The following is a 16,295-nucleotide window of genomic DNA, read 5'->3' as shown; positions in this document are numbered from 1 at the left end:
TGAGGGGTGCCCGTGTTGAGGGTCAGCGTGGCGGATGTGTTCCCTAACCTCTCACCACCTGGGGGAGGCCATTCAGGAATTCCAGGATCCAGTTGCAGATAGAGGTGTTCAGTTGCAGGGTCCTGAGCTTAGTGGTGAGCTTTAAGGGCACTATGGTGTTCAATGTTGAGCTGTAGACCATGAACAGCATTCTGTTCATTCACATAGGTGTTCCTCTTGTCCAGGTGGAAAAGAGCAATAGAGATTGCGTCATCTGTAGATCTGTTGCATTACAGGTGTAGCGAAAACAAGCATTTCGCTACACCTGCAATAACATCTGCTAAATATGTGTATATGACCAATAAAATTGGATTTGTTTTGATGGGGTGGTATGCGAATTGGATGTGAATCTGGGATGATGGTGTTGATGTAAGCCATGACCAGCGTTTCAAAACATTTCATGGCTACCAATTTGAGTACTACAGGACTATAGTAATCTTGAAACGTCCACTTGGCATTCTTGTGCACAGGGACTATGGTGGTGTGCTTGAAACATATAGGTATTACAGACTGGGTCAGGGAGAGGTTGAAAATATCAGTGAAGACCCTTGCCAGCTGGTCAGCGCATGCTCTGAGTACGCGTCCTGGTAATCCATCAGTCCCCGAGGCCTTGTGAATGTTAACCTGTTTAAAAGTCTTAATCACATTGGCTAGAGAGAGCGAGATCACACAATCATCCGGAACAGCATGGTACATGGTTCGGTGTTGCTTGCCTCAAAGTGAGCATAAATGGCATTTAGCTCATCTGATAGGGTCACATCACTGGGTGGTTGGGTTTCCCATTGTAATCTGTGATGGTTTGCAAGGATCTTAGTCCTATTTTGATGCTTAGCCTGTTTGATGGCTCGTCAGAGGTCATAGTGGATTTCTTATAAGCTTCTGGATTGGCGTCCTGCTCCTTGAAAGCTGCAGCTCTAGCCTTTAGCTCATAGCGGATGTTGCCTCTTTCATGTCTTCTGGTTGAGATATGTACGTACGGTCATTGTGGGGATATCATTAATGCACTTATTAGCCTGTCTGGCAGGTGGGACGGTAGCGTCCCACCTCGACAACAGCAAGTGAAATTGCAGGGCGCCAAATTCAAAACAGAAATCCCATAATTAAAATTCCTCAAACATACAAGTATTATACACCATTTTAAAGATAAACTTCTTGTAAATCCAACCACCATGTCTGATTTCAAAAAGGCTTTACGGTGAAAGCACACCGCGATTATGTTAGGTCAGCGCCTAGTCACAGAAAACCATACAGACATTTTCCAGCCAAGGAGAGGGCTCACAAAAGTCAGAAATAGCGATTAAATTCATCACTAACCTTTGATCTTCATCAGATGGCACTCACAGGACTTCATGTTACACAATAAATGTGTGTTTTGTTCGATAAAGTTAAACTTTATGTCCAAAAACCTCAGTTTTGTTGGTGCGTTTTAGTTCAGTAATCCAAAGGCACAATGCGCGCCCGCAACATCCAGACAATAATATTTTAACCGGACAAAAGCTTCATCAATAGAAAAGGTAAACATGAAATGCGCGCTCCCGGTCACGTGCTTGGCTCATGTCTGGAAATTTCCACTGCCCACTCATTGAAAGTGCTGTATCTCCCTAATTCTTCAGAGTAAAAGCCTGAAACAATGCCTAAAGACTGGCCACATGTAGAGGAAGCCATAGAGATCGTGAACTGGGTCCTAAGTATTTGTATGGTGGATAGGCTTTCAATGGAAAAACAGCCTTTCAAAATAATAGTACTTCCTGGATGGATTTTCCTCAGGTTTTCGCCTGCCATATCAGTTCTGTTATACTCAGACATTATTTGAACAGTTTTGGAAACTTTAGAGTGTTTTCTATCCAAATCTACTAATCATATACATATCCTCGCATCTGGGCCTGAGGAGCAGGCAGTTTATTTTGGGCACGCTTCTCATCCAATCTTCCGAATGCTGCCCCTACCCGAGTGAAGTTAATGAAGCCGGGACTGATGTGGTGAATGTTAGCTGATGAATCCTGGAACATATTCCATTATGTGCTAGTGAAGCTGTCCTGTAGATTAGCATCCGCTTTATCTGACCATTTCCATATTGTGCATCACTGGTACTTCCAGTTTTGAGTTTTTGCTTGTATGCATTAATCAAAATATAGCATTATGGTCAGATTTGCCAAATGGAGTGCAAGCCTTCTATGTGTTTCTGTATGTGGAGTAAAGGTAGTCTAGAGTTGTATTGCCTCTTGTTGCACAGGTGACCTTCTGGAAAATATGAGGTCAAACTGATTTCAGTTTCCCTGTATTAAAATGACTGGCCATGAGATATGTATTTTCTTGTTTGCCTATACAGCTTGTTGAGTGCGGTCTTAGTGCCAGAATCGGTTCGTGTCGTGGTAAATAGACAGCTACGAAAGATATATTGCTTAACCTCTCTGGGATATGTGGTACGCTAGCGTCCCACCTGGCCAAAAGCCAGGGAAAATGCAGAGCACCAAATTCAATTAAATTACTATAAAAATCTAACTTTCATTAAATCACACATGCAAGATAGCAAATTAAAGCTACACTTGTTGTGAATCCAGCCAACATGTCAGATTTCAAAAAGGCATTTCAGCGAAAGCAAACGATGCTATTATCTGAGGATAGCACCTCCGTAAACAAAGAGAAAGCATATTTCAACCCTGCAGGCGCGACACAAAACGCAGAAATAAAAAAATAATTAATGCCTTAGCTTTGACGAGCTTCTTTTGTTGGCACTCCAATATGTCCCATAAACATCACAAATGGTCCTTTTGTTCGATTAATTCCGTCGATATCTATACCCAAAATGTCAATTTATTTGGCGCGTTTGATCCAGAAAAACACTGTTTCCATCTTGAGCAACGTGACTACAATATATCTCAAAAGTTACCTGTAAACTTTGCCAAAACATTTCAAACTACTTTTGTAATACAACTTTAGGTATTTTGTAATGTAAATAATTGATCAAATTAAAGACGGGATGATCTGTGTTCAATACAGGAGTCAAACAAACTGTAGCATGCTTTCTGGTCACGCACCTCTATCTAACAGTACACTTCAAGTGACCCTTGTTCAAGATGGCCGTACTTCTTCATTACACAAAGGAATAACCTCAACCAATTTCTAAAGACTGTTGACATCCAGTGCAAGCGATAGGAACTGCAAGAAGGTCCCTTAGAAATCTGGATTCCCAATGAAAACCCATTGAAAAGAGTGACCTCAAAAATACAATCTGAATGGTTTGTCCTCTGGGTTTCGCCTGCTATCCAAATCTACTAATAATATGCATATCTAATCTTCTTGGGCATGCATTTCATCCCGATGTGAAAATCCTGCCCCCTGTCACCAAGAACTTAATAGTATGGTCTGCAGCCTATCATGAGCTATTCTAACTCAAGCGAGCAAGAACTTGAGACTGTTTTTAACATTAGAAATTGTTGCACCTGCTGTTGTTAAGAAATAAACACAACCCTCCTCCGTTCGTCTAACCCGAGGCTGCTGTCCGGTCTTAAAGATGTATTATCCATATCCATACCATCAATGAGATGTGCGTTGTCCTTGTTCAGCCACGACTACGAGAAACTTTTAATATTACAGTTCTTCAGGTCCCATTGATAGGATGGTCTCAAACGGAGCTCCTCCGGTTCCTTCTCTAGTGACTGTATGTTCTCCAATAGAAAGGAAGGTAGAGGCGGTTTATTTGCTCACCAATGTTGTCTCATCAGGGTACTGGCTCGTCTGCCTCTTTTACATCGTCGCTTCCTCTTTCGAGTCTGGGGCATTAGGGCCTGGTATGGAGTAAGCTGAACGTCCACAGCTGCCGACTTGTTTACATAGAAATTGTCATCCAGATCGAGGTTAGTGATCGCATTCTGATGTCCATAAGCTGTTTTCGATAATAGGAAATGATGGTGGAGACATTATGTAGATAAGTGTTTAAAAAAAACACAAAATATCAGAATTGTCACATTTACCAACAGGTGCTGGAAGAATGAGAGGAATTTCGAATCCCCTTAACCCCTTAAGAAAACTGGAAACTGTTACATTGCCAGGCTAACATTAACGCATTAGCTTTCCCAAGTGTTTCTTCAGAAGAACAAAGTAGGAAGTAGACATGATGCCCCATCCCCAATGATTAGCTCAAATGCTAATCCTTCCAGCCATGATTGAAGTGATGGACCCCAACACACACACACACACATATCTCTTTGACGCTGCAGAGACCATTGTTTTAGCCGTTCTCCTGTTACCAGTCTCCTCAGACGGCGTTAGCGATAGCCACACAACTATGCAGAAGGGAAATAACCCCCACCTTGCAATTGGCGACTCTCCCGTTATTGCTCTGTAATGGAATAGTCCCAAATAAACCCAAATGTGATGTACGTATTTTACGCAGGTCTGTCATTGCATTGTCATTCGTTTGTTATTGACTGCACAGAGAGAGCCAGATAAAATGTCCTGCTTTTGTTGGTTTGTTGTTCTGATGCATGAATGAATGAATCAATGTCGGTCAATGCCTTCTAAGCTCCTTTGTTGATGTTTTTTTTGTCTCCCCATAGATCCACCCGGAGGAGGAAGACTACGGGTTTGAGATTGAGGAGAAGAACAAGGCCATCGTGGTGAGGTCTGTCACCAGGGGCTCTCACGCTGAGGTGAGGAGTCTATAAACACACACACACACATAGACACGTAAAAGACACACACATAGATGACGACATACACACACACCTATGCTTCCTCCTCCTTACTGACAGAGCCCGTTAGTCCCAGTGTGTGAGACAGTGGTGGTACTGTCTCTCTCCTCATGGGGACTTTATTCTCAGTGTGAGGATCAGAGCTGTTAGACATGCCTGCTCACATTCTCCCCACTGCCATCTCTCTCTCTCTCTCTCTCTCTCTCTCTCTCTCTCTCTCTCTCTCTCTCTCTCTCTCTCTCTCTCTCTCGGGGGGTTCTGTGCATACGTGTTTCTGTCGTTCTGTCTGAAGCTGGAGGACATCCTTATATCTACTCTCTTTCTGAATCAACTCCTCAAGGTCTTGTTGGATCAGAGCATATGTGCAACGACTGGGGATCCCTGAGGAAGGGATTGGTAAACACAGTCTTACAGCACTCTTTCCCTAACTGTCTCTGTGTTCCTTAATATCTTACTCCCCTCCCTCGCTGCCTGCTCACTCCTCCCGCCCTAAGGCCTACAGTTGTACCATCATCCTTACAGTTCCTAAAACAAACCTCTCACACTCCCTCTGTGTCCCCTTACCCTACACTCCTCCCTCTCGTTTCCACTCCATCTCACTCCTCCTCATCCCCCTTCTATTCCTCCCCTCCTCTGCTTCAGACAGTGCCAGTGTAGTTGGGCCCTGGCTGGCACAGAGCGTGTGTATCCGAGACTGCCCAAACAATGAGTCTGTCTTTGTGTGTGTGTGCGTTGTGAATGAGGCTCAGCTGATTCCCAGGGCCCAGTGGGGAAAAAACCTGGGAGAGCCAGGGACTCCGGGAGTGTTGTGGGGAGAATACCGAACACACAAATGTGAAAACGCACGCAGGCACACTCACTCACTCAGTGGGCCACTGTGAATTCCTGTTCTGGGCTGTTCTCCAGAGCCAGCCCCCCCAGACAACCAAAGCCAAGTGTCATACTGGTGGATCTGGTCCCTGTGTCCTGGGCTAGCCAGAGAGGATATAAAGGCTGCCGTGGGAAGAGCTGTGTTTTTGATCATTTAGATGTTATTTTTATGCTATTTCCATCACTTATCCAGGTTTTATAAGTGAAATCTGGTCGAAAATTGTTCACACTATTTTACATCTGAAAAACAAAATGGACACTGACATACCAGAAATGAAGAGACAACCTACCCTGATGTGCCGCCGTTGTTGTCTCTCTCTCTCCATCCTCCCCTCCAGATGGCGGGGCTGCAGGAGGGCAGGAAGATCTTCACCATCAACGAGGACCTGGTGTTTCTCAGGCCCTTCCAGGAGGTGGAGACCATGATCAGCCAGGCCTTCTGCATCCGCCGCTCTTTACGCCTGCTGGTCAACACCAAGTCCAAGGAGTGAGTACACAGGCATGTGTATACACACAGACAAGTATCCTCCACACACCTACACTAGTGGCAGTCGGTGCTGTTTAAGATGAGGGAGGACAATTGTTTTTTTAGGAGCATGGCCTTATTTCAATTACAGCATATTGGAAGACTGTCGTATTCCATTCATCCAGCTTAATGTAACACCGATAGGTTTAGGCTACTACATGATACTCATTGTTCCTATATCCATCATGCGGTTGGCTGCAAAATAGCCTATGAATGAAAGTTTACAATGTCGGTGAACAGGTAGAGAGAAATTTGAGTCACGGTGACAGACATTGACACATTCAATACCGCCTTGCACAATCTTACCTGCATCTAGCTGATCTAGTGTGTAGTCATTAGTCCACCAGTTGCAAACGAGTTTCTATTGAACAGGTATGTTTATCCCTGTTTTTGTTCTGTTTGCTTCTGTTTAAGAAACGTTTTTCTACAGAATCGGCGGAATGAATACACACCTGATCACATGCAAGGGTGTGTCGAGTAATCAGAGAAAACGAGTATCGTAACGCATATGGGCAATTTTCTGGATCAGATTACAGATTAGTATCGGGACAAATAATGCTTCACAAAAGCAGTGCACTGGGCCTTTACTAGTCCTCCATTAGCAGACCCATATAGCCTTCTGAATTGCACCCCCAAAAATAAAGTGCCTAAATATAAGTCTGTTTATTGCATAAATGATGCATGGATTTGAATGAGTTCCAGTGTAGGCTAAACTATGACACAATGTAAATGGAGAAGGCTAAAACGTGGTCAGCAGCAGATCAAAATGTCAGCACCAAGTCTCCGGGTGAACGGAGGTGTTCATGGTGCTGTCATTCAATATCCTTTATTTACTCTGTTCGCACAGGAAGGTTGCATTTTGGCTTCTGCTCAGATGGCTGAAGCGAGCGGGGAACACATGCAGCACACACACACCACCGGCTACAGACCTACCACAGATCTTACTTGCAGTGCTGTAGTGCTATTTCTGTAGATGGGGGAGTGCACAACTTGTATATATATATATATATATATATATATATATATATATATATATATTGGAAGTTGGAAGTTTACATACACCTTAGCCAAATACATTTAAACTCAGTTTTTCACAATTCCTGACATTTAATCCTAGTAAAAATTCCCTGTTTTAGGTCAGTTAGGATCACCACTTTATTTTAAGAATGTGAAATGTCAGAAAAATAGTAGAGAGAATGATTTATTTCAGCTTGTATTTCTTTCATCACATTCCCAGTGGGTCAGCAGTTTACATACACTCAATTAGTATTTGGTAGCATTGCCTTTAAATTGTTTAACTTGGGTCAAAAGTTTCAGGAAGCCTTCCACAAGCTTCCCAAAATAAGTTGGGTGAATTTTGGCCCATTTCCTTCTGACAGAGCTGGTGTATCTGAGTCAGGTTTGTATGCCTCCTTGCTCGCACAAGGTTTTTCAGTTCTGCCCACTTTCTCTCTCTTTGAGTCAATTACTAACCACATTTTATGCACTGCAGTGCTAGTTAGCTGTAGCTTATGCTTTCAGGACTAGATTAATTTTCTGATCCTTTGATTGGATGGACAACATGTCGGTTCATGCTGCAAGAGCTTTGATGTCATAATTACTGTGGAAGTCTATGGAAAAGGGGGGGTGAGAAAGACGAGCCTCCTAGGTTTTGTATTGAAGTCAATGTACGCAGAGGAGGATGGAAACTAGCTGTCCTCCGGCTACAACATGATGCTATCTTATAAAATGCTGTTGAGGCTACTGTAGACCTTCATTGCAGAACAGTGTGTTTTAATCAAAATCAAATATTTGGTGATGTGAATATATTAAGTATAGTTTTATCTAAAAAGTTTAAAAAACTTTTTTCATGCTTCACTATTGTTTTAAGTTCACTGGCGCTGGTCCTCCCCTTCCTCCTCTGAGGAGCCTCTACTGACCTACACACACACACTCTCGTTGTTATAGGATTGTGAAGATTCCAGACACTCCCTATGCCCTGTCCTTCAAACTCAGTGGCTCTGCCCCACCTCATGTACATGCAGTAAGGAAAGGTGAGTAACAACCTCTCTGATTGGGAAAGGGGGATACCTAGTCAGTTGTACAACCGAATGCATTGAACTGAAATGTGTCTTCCGCATTTAACCCAACTCTTCTGATTGGGAAAGGTACGGGGGGCTTCCTTAATCATCATTAAATTATAGGATGAGGCGTTACCTGCCAGCCATGCACCTGTTAAATTCACTTCCAGTTTCTTGAGGCTCTGCTCTTTAGGACCACATGTTGGCCAGGCTATGGTCAAAGTACGTTTTAAAAAGGAAAGAAAAAACACCGATTTACAACTGAGTCACGAGCAAGGGATCGGTCCAAATGTGTAAAACAGTTGGATGAGGAAGGAGGAAACATGACCGCCTATTTTCTGCTGCATTGAGGGAGAAGGAGTCACGACCCGGGGTCTTGCTTCTCTTTTATTATGTCAGAGGGAGCTCATACACTCTGATCTGAACAGACACACGCAGGCTCCTTTCAGCTACTGGCCCCATGGGAGTTTCTGAATGATATCATACTCCCCAGCTCCCTCTCTCTTCTCCTAAATCAGGATCCTGGTTGACGGCTGGGATTTGGTTGGCTTGGGTTGGCTGCTTAACTGAAGTTATGGAGTCGTGTGCTTAGTGTGAGGTGGATCACTGGGGAAATTATGCGATGCCTGTTTTGTTTTTTAAACGGGACAGGAGATCTGTTCTTATTTTAGGGCACAGCTAAAGTGTTACCAGACAACTTATTTGAGTACCAAAACAATATAGGAACTTTAATTATTATTAAACACATAGCTTTTATAATAATAATATATGCCATCTAGCAGATGCTTTTATCCAAAGCGACATACAGTCATGTGTGCTTACATTTTATGTATCGGTGGTCCCGGGAATTGAACCCAAAACCCTGGAATTGCTAATGCCATGCTTTACCACCGAAGCCACGCACCTATCTACTTCTGAGATAAGCAGATGGTCTTGGACATGCCTTGTTCTCTGATGATGATAAAAACAGATGGGATCTCCAAATAAAATAGAATTAGCTAAATATGTACAGAATGGACCAGATAAGGATACATTGTACACATCCTGTTATTATAGAAAAACACTCGTTCAACATGCATACATTCTGTGACATCGGTGGTTACAGGATTTACACATAAGAACTGTGTCCCTGCGGACTTTGACCCCTGCATGATTATAGGGTCGGAGGCGGCGGTGGCAGGCCTCCAGCCAGGTCAGTGCATCCTGAAGGTGAATGGCAACAACATGAACCATAGCGACTACCAGGAGGTCCTGGAGCACTTCACCTCCCACCACGGCCAGCAGGATCAGCCCGACATGGTGAGATATAGTTTGCGTGCAGAGCTGTGGTCCAGTGGTAACACTGCCGGAGCCATACATACATGGGACTCCCTACTGGGAAAACAGGGTTCAATCCCTGTCTCATCCCCCTCTGATTCTTATTGTCTGTCAACAAAGCATTCAAATACATAGGGAGAGTCTCTTTTTTTTAAGAAAGAGACATTTGACGACAAACATTGTTTTAGTACTTTACGCACAATATTAGGGAAACATACATGATCAGAGATTCAACCATGATGGCATTAGCCTAATGTACCATTGTGACTTTTCTACCAGTGTCAAGACGTGTTTCAATCAAACTACTGTAGTGTGTTCCCTTCTACAGTGTCACATGCAAGGCTTTGACTGGTTTAATGCATCACAACCAGGGTTCTTCTTCATCCTCAATTTCACTCTTCTATTGTTTACAGCGAACTGCCAATATACCTACTTTTCCCCTTGTTTATATTTTCCTACTGTGACAAATATGTTGGCTTTATCGGCTTGGAACAGTGCAGGGTATACTATGGAACCAGAGGTGAGACCAAGTCATTGTTTTACAAGTCACAAGTAAGTCTCAAGTCTAAGCACTCAAGTCCAGTCCCAAATCAAGACAGGCAAGTCCCAAGTCAAGACCGATAAGTGTCAAGTCTCAAGTCCTAAACTTTGAGTTTCGAGTATAACAAATAAATGTTATTGTGATCGACTACCGAGGTTCGCTATGGGGCGAAATCAGGTGATGTATGCTTGTAAAACAATCGTATAACCTCAATCGCCCAACCTTGATTTAGGAACATCTGGCGGGATTTAGGCTACCAACTGCCTAGCCAGTTGTAGCTCAATCTTGGGTGCAATGATCACGTTCCCGCACTGATTGTGTGGAGGCTCATTGATTTAACGTTACGCTAGCCTACATGACACTAGCAAAGTAATAAAATGTATAGCTGTCGGCTATATTCGCCACGCCTTACCATTCTTTGTGCAGCTTCAAATGCCGAACAAAGTTGGAAATTGTTGCGTCGCCGTCTAATTTTCTTCCTGATTGTTTTGCAATCTGTTTTGCAATCCGTTTTTTTGTTGATACAGCGTCATCTTTATATCCGTAAATAATCATTTTGGGTATCATCTTTCCAAGGGCTCCATCTGAATTTTTTCTACTTTTTCTCCGCTGGCACAATTTGATTGGCTGCTGTCCGATTCAAACTGTAATCCGATAAATGAAGAGTTGATGCACTGCACACTTTTTTTTTATAGCATATTTGTATATATTTGGGCTTGGGGAGGGTATCAAGTCAGGTCGAGTCAAAAGGCTCATGTCCAAGTTAAGTCACGAGTCATTGGTGAAAGTCCAGTTGCAAGTTATCATATTTGTGACTCGAGTCTGACTCATACACACCTCTGCTATGGAGTGCTTTTATTAGAAGCTCCTGTGTTGATGTTTACTCTGGCTCCTCTCCTCTTCACCAATTCTCTGCTTTGTTGATGTTTAACCTGGCTCCTCCTGTCCAATGCCCTGCTTTGTTGATGTTTAACCTGGCTCCTCCTGTCCAATGCCCTGCTTTGTTGATGTTTAACCTGGCTCCTCCTGTCCAATGCCCTGCTTTGTTGATGTTTAACCTGGCTCCTCCTGTCCAATGCCCTGCTTTGTTGATGTTTAACCTGGCTCCTCCTGTCCAATGCCCTGCTTTGTTGATGTTTAACCTGGCTCCTCCTGTCCAATGCCCTGCTTTGTTGATGTTTAACCTGGCTCCTCCTGTCCAATGCCCTGCTTTGTTGATGTTTAACCTGGCTCCTCCTGTCCAATGCCCTGCTTTGTTGATGTTTAACCTGGCTCCTCCTGTCCAATCCCCTGCTTTGTTGATGTTTAACCTGGCTCCTCCTGTCCAATGCCCTGCTTTGTTGATGTTTAACCTGGCTCCTCCTGTCCAATCCCCTGCTTTGTTGATGTTTAACCTGGCTCCTCCTGTCCAATCCCCTGCTTTGTTGATGTTTAACCTGGCTCCTCCTGTCCAATCCCCTGCTTTGTTGATGTTTAACCTGGCTCCTCCTGTCCAATCCCCTGCTTTGTTGATGTGTAACCTGGCTCCTCCTGTCCAATCCCCTGCTTTGTTGATGTTTAACCTGGCTCCTCCTGTCCAATCCCCTGCTTTGTTGATGTGTAACCTGGCTCCTCCTGTCCAATCCCCTGCTTTGTTGCTGTTTAACCTGGCTTATCTCTGTTTGGAGCACATCCTAATGTCTCTTTTACTTCATTCACACACAACTTCTTTAACTGCCAGAGAAGCACATGTGATTCCAAGCACACTCTTGCACAGAAACCTAGACACACACTTGAATGTATGCACGCATATTATACACCTCGAGACACAAACACACCAGTGTTTGACCCTGGTGTGTCCTCCATGTGTCCTGTCAGTGTCAGTGGGTGTACCGTGCGTTTGAGGACGTGGAGGAGGAGGGGGGCTTGTTAAAGGCCTGCACAGAAGAGAAATGCTCAGACATAGATGAGGAGCACGGCAGGAACGGAACAGGTACTGTACACCACCTCACCGTGTGTGTGAGAGAAAGATTGGGAACGGATCAGGTACCTTACACTTCTATGGTGAGATTGTGTATGTTTGTGTCTGTCTGCGAACAGCTGTGTACATGAAAGTAGGTACTCAAAAGCGTCTCTTTGTCCGATCCAGACTACAGGGGGGGCCTGAGCCAGCTGTCTCTGTCTGATGACACGGTGCCCCTGGTGAGCATGACGGTGGACAACGTGCACCTGGAGCACGGCGTGGTGTACGAGTATGTCAGTACAGCCGGCATTAAGTGCCACGTCCTGGAGAAGATGGTGGAGCCCAAGGGCTGCTTCAGCCTTACTGCGAAGGTACAGCACATGTCCACTGTTTTTGTAGTGTTTAGCATGCCAACACTACGCTTATCATGCTAGCAGCAGTATGTGGTTTATTTTCATGTTTTTATTGTGATGTACGCTAGCACAGTGACATGCTTTTCTTTCTTGCTCTTTCCCAACAATGCAGTATATATATTTTTAAGTAGAACAAAAACACTAGAAATAGGAAGAACACAAATCAGTAAGAAACCTATATACAGGGTCAGTGCAAACAACATATTTATCATGTGCGGGGATACTGGAGTGGCAGGGCTAGATATGTACAGTTGAAGTCGGAAGTTTACATACACCTTAGCCAAATACATTTCAACTCAGTTTTTCACAATTCCTGACATTTAATCCTAGTAAAAAATCAGCTGTCTTAGGTCATTTAGAATCACCACTTTATTTTAAGAATGTAACCAGGTAGGCCAGTTGAGAACAAGTTCTCATTTACTGTGACCTGGCCAAGATAAAGCAAAGCAGCGCGACACAAACAACAACACAGAGTTACACATGGGATAAACAAACATACAGTCAATAATACAATAGAAAATGTCTATATACAGTGTGTGCAAAAAATATATATACACGGGACACGACGAAGATAAAGACGTCTGACTGCTACGCCATCTTGGAGTAGAGAGAATTATTTCTTTCAGCTTTTATTTCCTTCATCACCCAGTGGGTCAGAAATTTACATGCACTCAATTAGTATTTCATAGCATTGCCTTTAAATTGTTTAACTTGGGTCAAACGTTTCGGGTAGCCTTCCACAAGCATCCCACAATAAGTTGGGTGAATTTTGGCCCATTCCTCCTGATAGAGCTGATGTAACTGAGTCAGGTATATAGGCCTCCTTGCTCGTACACACTTTTTCAATTCTGCCCACAAATGACTTGTCACGCACAAAGTAGATGTCTTAACCGACTTACCAAAACTATAGTTTGTTAACAAGAAATGTGTGGAGTGGTTGAAAAACAAGTTTTAGTGACTCCAACCTAAGTGTATGTAAACTTCCGACTTATGTATGTATGTATGTATGTAAACTTTACTAACTGTATAGGGGTAAGGTGACTAGGCATCAGGATATATGATAAACAGAGTAGCAGCAGTGTGTGTGTGTGTGTGTGTGTGTGTGTGTGTGTGTGTGTGTGTGTGTGGAAATGATGAGTGAGTGTGTAGAATGTGCATAGAGAAAAATAAATAAATAAAATGGACGGGTCAATGCAGATAGTCACTGTAGCCTGAAGCTTTCTTTTGCCGTCAAGGAACAGGAAATGTCCATTGTTGTAGTCTACTAGCATTAGCATAGACACTTTGGTTTTATCCTTATTGCATAACCACTGCCATGATTTCTACCATTTAGCATTTATGATGAGAACAATAGGAGTGAATGGTTCCCAGGTTGCTTCATGCTCTTCTCTCCATGCAAAAAATCATTTCAAATAACTTGAACTTGAAGACGTGAACCCAAAGGGATTTAAAACATACACTCTGCCCTGTCAGATCCTGGAGGCCTTTGCAAGAGACGACAGTCATTTTGTGCGTAACTGCAGCCAGCTGATCTCGCAGAGTGACCGCGTGATGTCCATGCCCCAATTTGAGTTCAGGAACATCTGTGATACCAAGCTGGAGAGCATCCGCCGGCGAATCAGCAGATACCAGCGGGTACAGGATCTACAGGATCCCTCATCATAGCCCCTTTTGTAGTGCAAGAGCAGCTACAAAGTCTTCAAGTTCTCTCTCTTTCTCCCTCTTCTTTCTCCCCTTCTCTCTCCCCCTCCCCCGCCACACACACAGACACTCAGATCAGCAGCGACTATTGATCCATCATTATGTGATAGCGGTAATTATACAGTTTTTCATTAGCTGTGGTTTTCAGTTTGCCCAGGAACTGAGGAGAAAGGCGTGCCCCACATTCAAGAAGGCAGGCGTACTGACCCACCCACTGGGCTGCATGGACTTTGTGCCCACCAACTGCCACGTCAACCTGATGCAGGTGTCCCACCCCAAGACCACCATGGTGTCCGGCAGGGCCTTCAGCTTCCGCTTCGGACGCAAGAACTCCTTCTACGGCCTGGACCCCAACCAAGGTGGGGTGAGAAGACAATGCAGACGTGTGTGTGTGTGTGTGTGTGTGTGTGTGTGTGTGTGTGTGTGTGTGTGTGTGTGTGTGTGTGTGTGTGTGTGTGTGTGTGTGTGTGTGTGTGTGTGTGTGTGTGTGTGTGTGTGTGTGTGTGCTAATTAATTACAAATTAAAAGCCGAAATGTCTTGAGTCAATAATTATTCAACCCCTTAAGGCAAGCCTAAATAAGTTCAGGAGTAAAAATGTGCTTAACAAGTCACATAATAAGTTGCATGGATTTCTGAAATGTTGCCTCATTGACCACAAAGACCAGGGAGGTTTTCCAATGCCTTGCAAGGAAGGGCACTATTGGTAGAAAGAAGACATTGAATATCCCTCTAAGAATGGTGAAGTTATTCATTACACTTTGGATGGTGTGTCAATAAACCCAGTCACTACAAAGATGCAGTTGCCAGAGAGGAAGGACTTTTGAACAGGTACAGAGTTTAATGGCTGTGATTGGAGAATATAACAAAACATGCATCCTGTTTGCAACAAGGCACTAAAGTAGTACTGCAAAAAATGTGGCAAAGCAATTCTTTTGTTGTCCTGAATACAAAGTGTTATGTTTGGGGGCCAATCCAACACATTACTGAGTACCACTCTCCATATTGTCAAGCATAGTGAGAGTGAGAGAATGTTTTACACGTACTTAGCTGGTGAATTCAGCTTGATAGTCCAGCCTCCTCAAACAGAGACGAATGCTATGTGAGCTAGCTGGCTATGGCTATCCAACACTGGAACTCTTCCTATGAAAGCTTTTGGTTGTATTCATTTATTGCCACTGGGGCCCGCTGGTGTAACTGTCCAATAGAAAATCTTGTTTGCAACGGTTGGACCAATGATTACACCCTAGATCCGCGAGATGCAGGTAAGATTGTGCAAGGCGGTATTGAATGTGTCAATGTCTGTCACCTTGATGACTCAAATTTCTCTCGACCTGGGCACATACGTTGTAAACTTTAATTCATAGGCTAGGTTGTAGCCAACCGCATGATGGATATAGGGAACATTTGGGTATCATGTCGTAGCCTAAACCTATCGGTGTTACATTAAGCTGGATGAATGGAATACGACAGTCTTCCAATATGCTGTAACAGAAATAAGGCCATGCTCATAAAAAGATTTGCCCTCCCTCATCTTAAACAGCACCGACTGTACTGTACATGCACACACATATAGTACACACTCATACACACACATACCTTTAGATTACAAATAGAACAACAGTACAGCAGCACACATACTACACAGCTCTATACCAACTCTGTAGAGTTGTCAATGCCTCAGTTCTGTTATTTTGTGGAATTCTAGTCCCAGTTGAGTTTTGCCAACAATAGCCAAGATCCCCTTTACAACATTGTGCAGAGCTAGCCTATAATCCACCATAAATCTTAAAACAAAGAGATAATTTCAACTCAATACCATCTTTGATCAATTAAATCCCACAGTACAAATGACTTTATAAGCTCTTGTGATGAAACAAACTGAGTTAATTAGCCTTTAGCCGCATATAGTGACAACTCCCACAGTACATTTGCGGTAAAGTAGTTGTAATCCCACCACTCTAATCGTCTCCATTGGTTTCCCATTAAACAACCATTAGCCTCAGGCGCCCCCCACTCTGAAATGTTTATCCATCCTCTCTGTGGGTGTTGGTGAATGTCATCAAAGCGGTCCCTCTAAGACACCAGGGGTGGAATATTCTTCAGAAAGTGAGGGGAGAGAAGGTGATCATTGGATTACTTTTTCTGTTTAGATGGACAGGGAAAGAGAGGGGGAAGGACAGAGAAGAGGGAG

The 16,295-nt window shown here is 43.6% G+C and overlaps 1 protein-coding gene across 2 annotated transcripts in view; it reads left to right on the top strand.

Annotated features, from left to right (window-relative positions):
* LOC118360231 (phosphatidylinositol 3,4,5-trisphosphate-dependent Rac exchanger 1 protein-like) overlaps positions 1 to 16,295 on the top strand; it is a 135,144-nt gene that overhangs the window by 88,391 nt on the left and 30,458 nt on the right. For both annotated transcript variants that reach the window (XR_008083278.1, XM_052482564.1), the window contains exons 17-24: positions 4,599 to 4,691; positions 5,942 to 6,090; positions 8,077 to 8,162; positions 9,349 to 9,488; positions 11,905 to 12,019; positions 12,176 to 12,360; positions 13,876 to 14,037; positions 14,252 to 14,462. Coding sequence is in view for 1 of the 2 variants with exons in the window: in XM_052482564.1 (XP_052338524.1) it covers positions 4,599 to 4,691; positions 5,942 to 6,090; positions 8,077 to 8,162; positions 9,349 to 9,488; positions 11,905 to 12,019; positions 12,176 to 12,360; positions 13,876 to 14,037; positions 14,252 to 14,462 (1,141 nt within the window). In the remaining variant the exon portion in view is untranslated. The remainder of the gene's footprint in view (positions 1 to 4,598; positions 4,692 to 5,941; positions 6,091 to 8,076; positions 8,163 to 9,348; positions 9,489 to 11,904; positions 12,020 to 12,175; positions 12,361 to 13,875; positions 14,038 to 14,251; positions 14,463 to 16,295) is intronic.

The sequence above is a fragment of the Oncorhynchus keta genome, chromosome 27, assembly GCF_023373465.1.
Source record: "Oncorhynchus keta strain PuntledgeMale-10-30-2019 chromosome 27, Oket_V2, whole genome shotgun sequence".
Taxonomy (NCBI): Eukaryota; Metazoa; Chordata; class Actinopteri; order Salmoniformes; family Salmonidae; genus Oncorhynchus; species Oncorhynchus keta.
The sequence above is the reverse complement of the archived record's forward strand: the minus strand, read 5'-3'. Positions and strand labels throughout refer to the sequence as shown.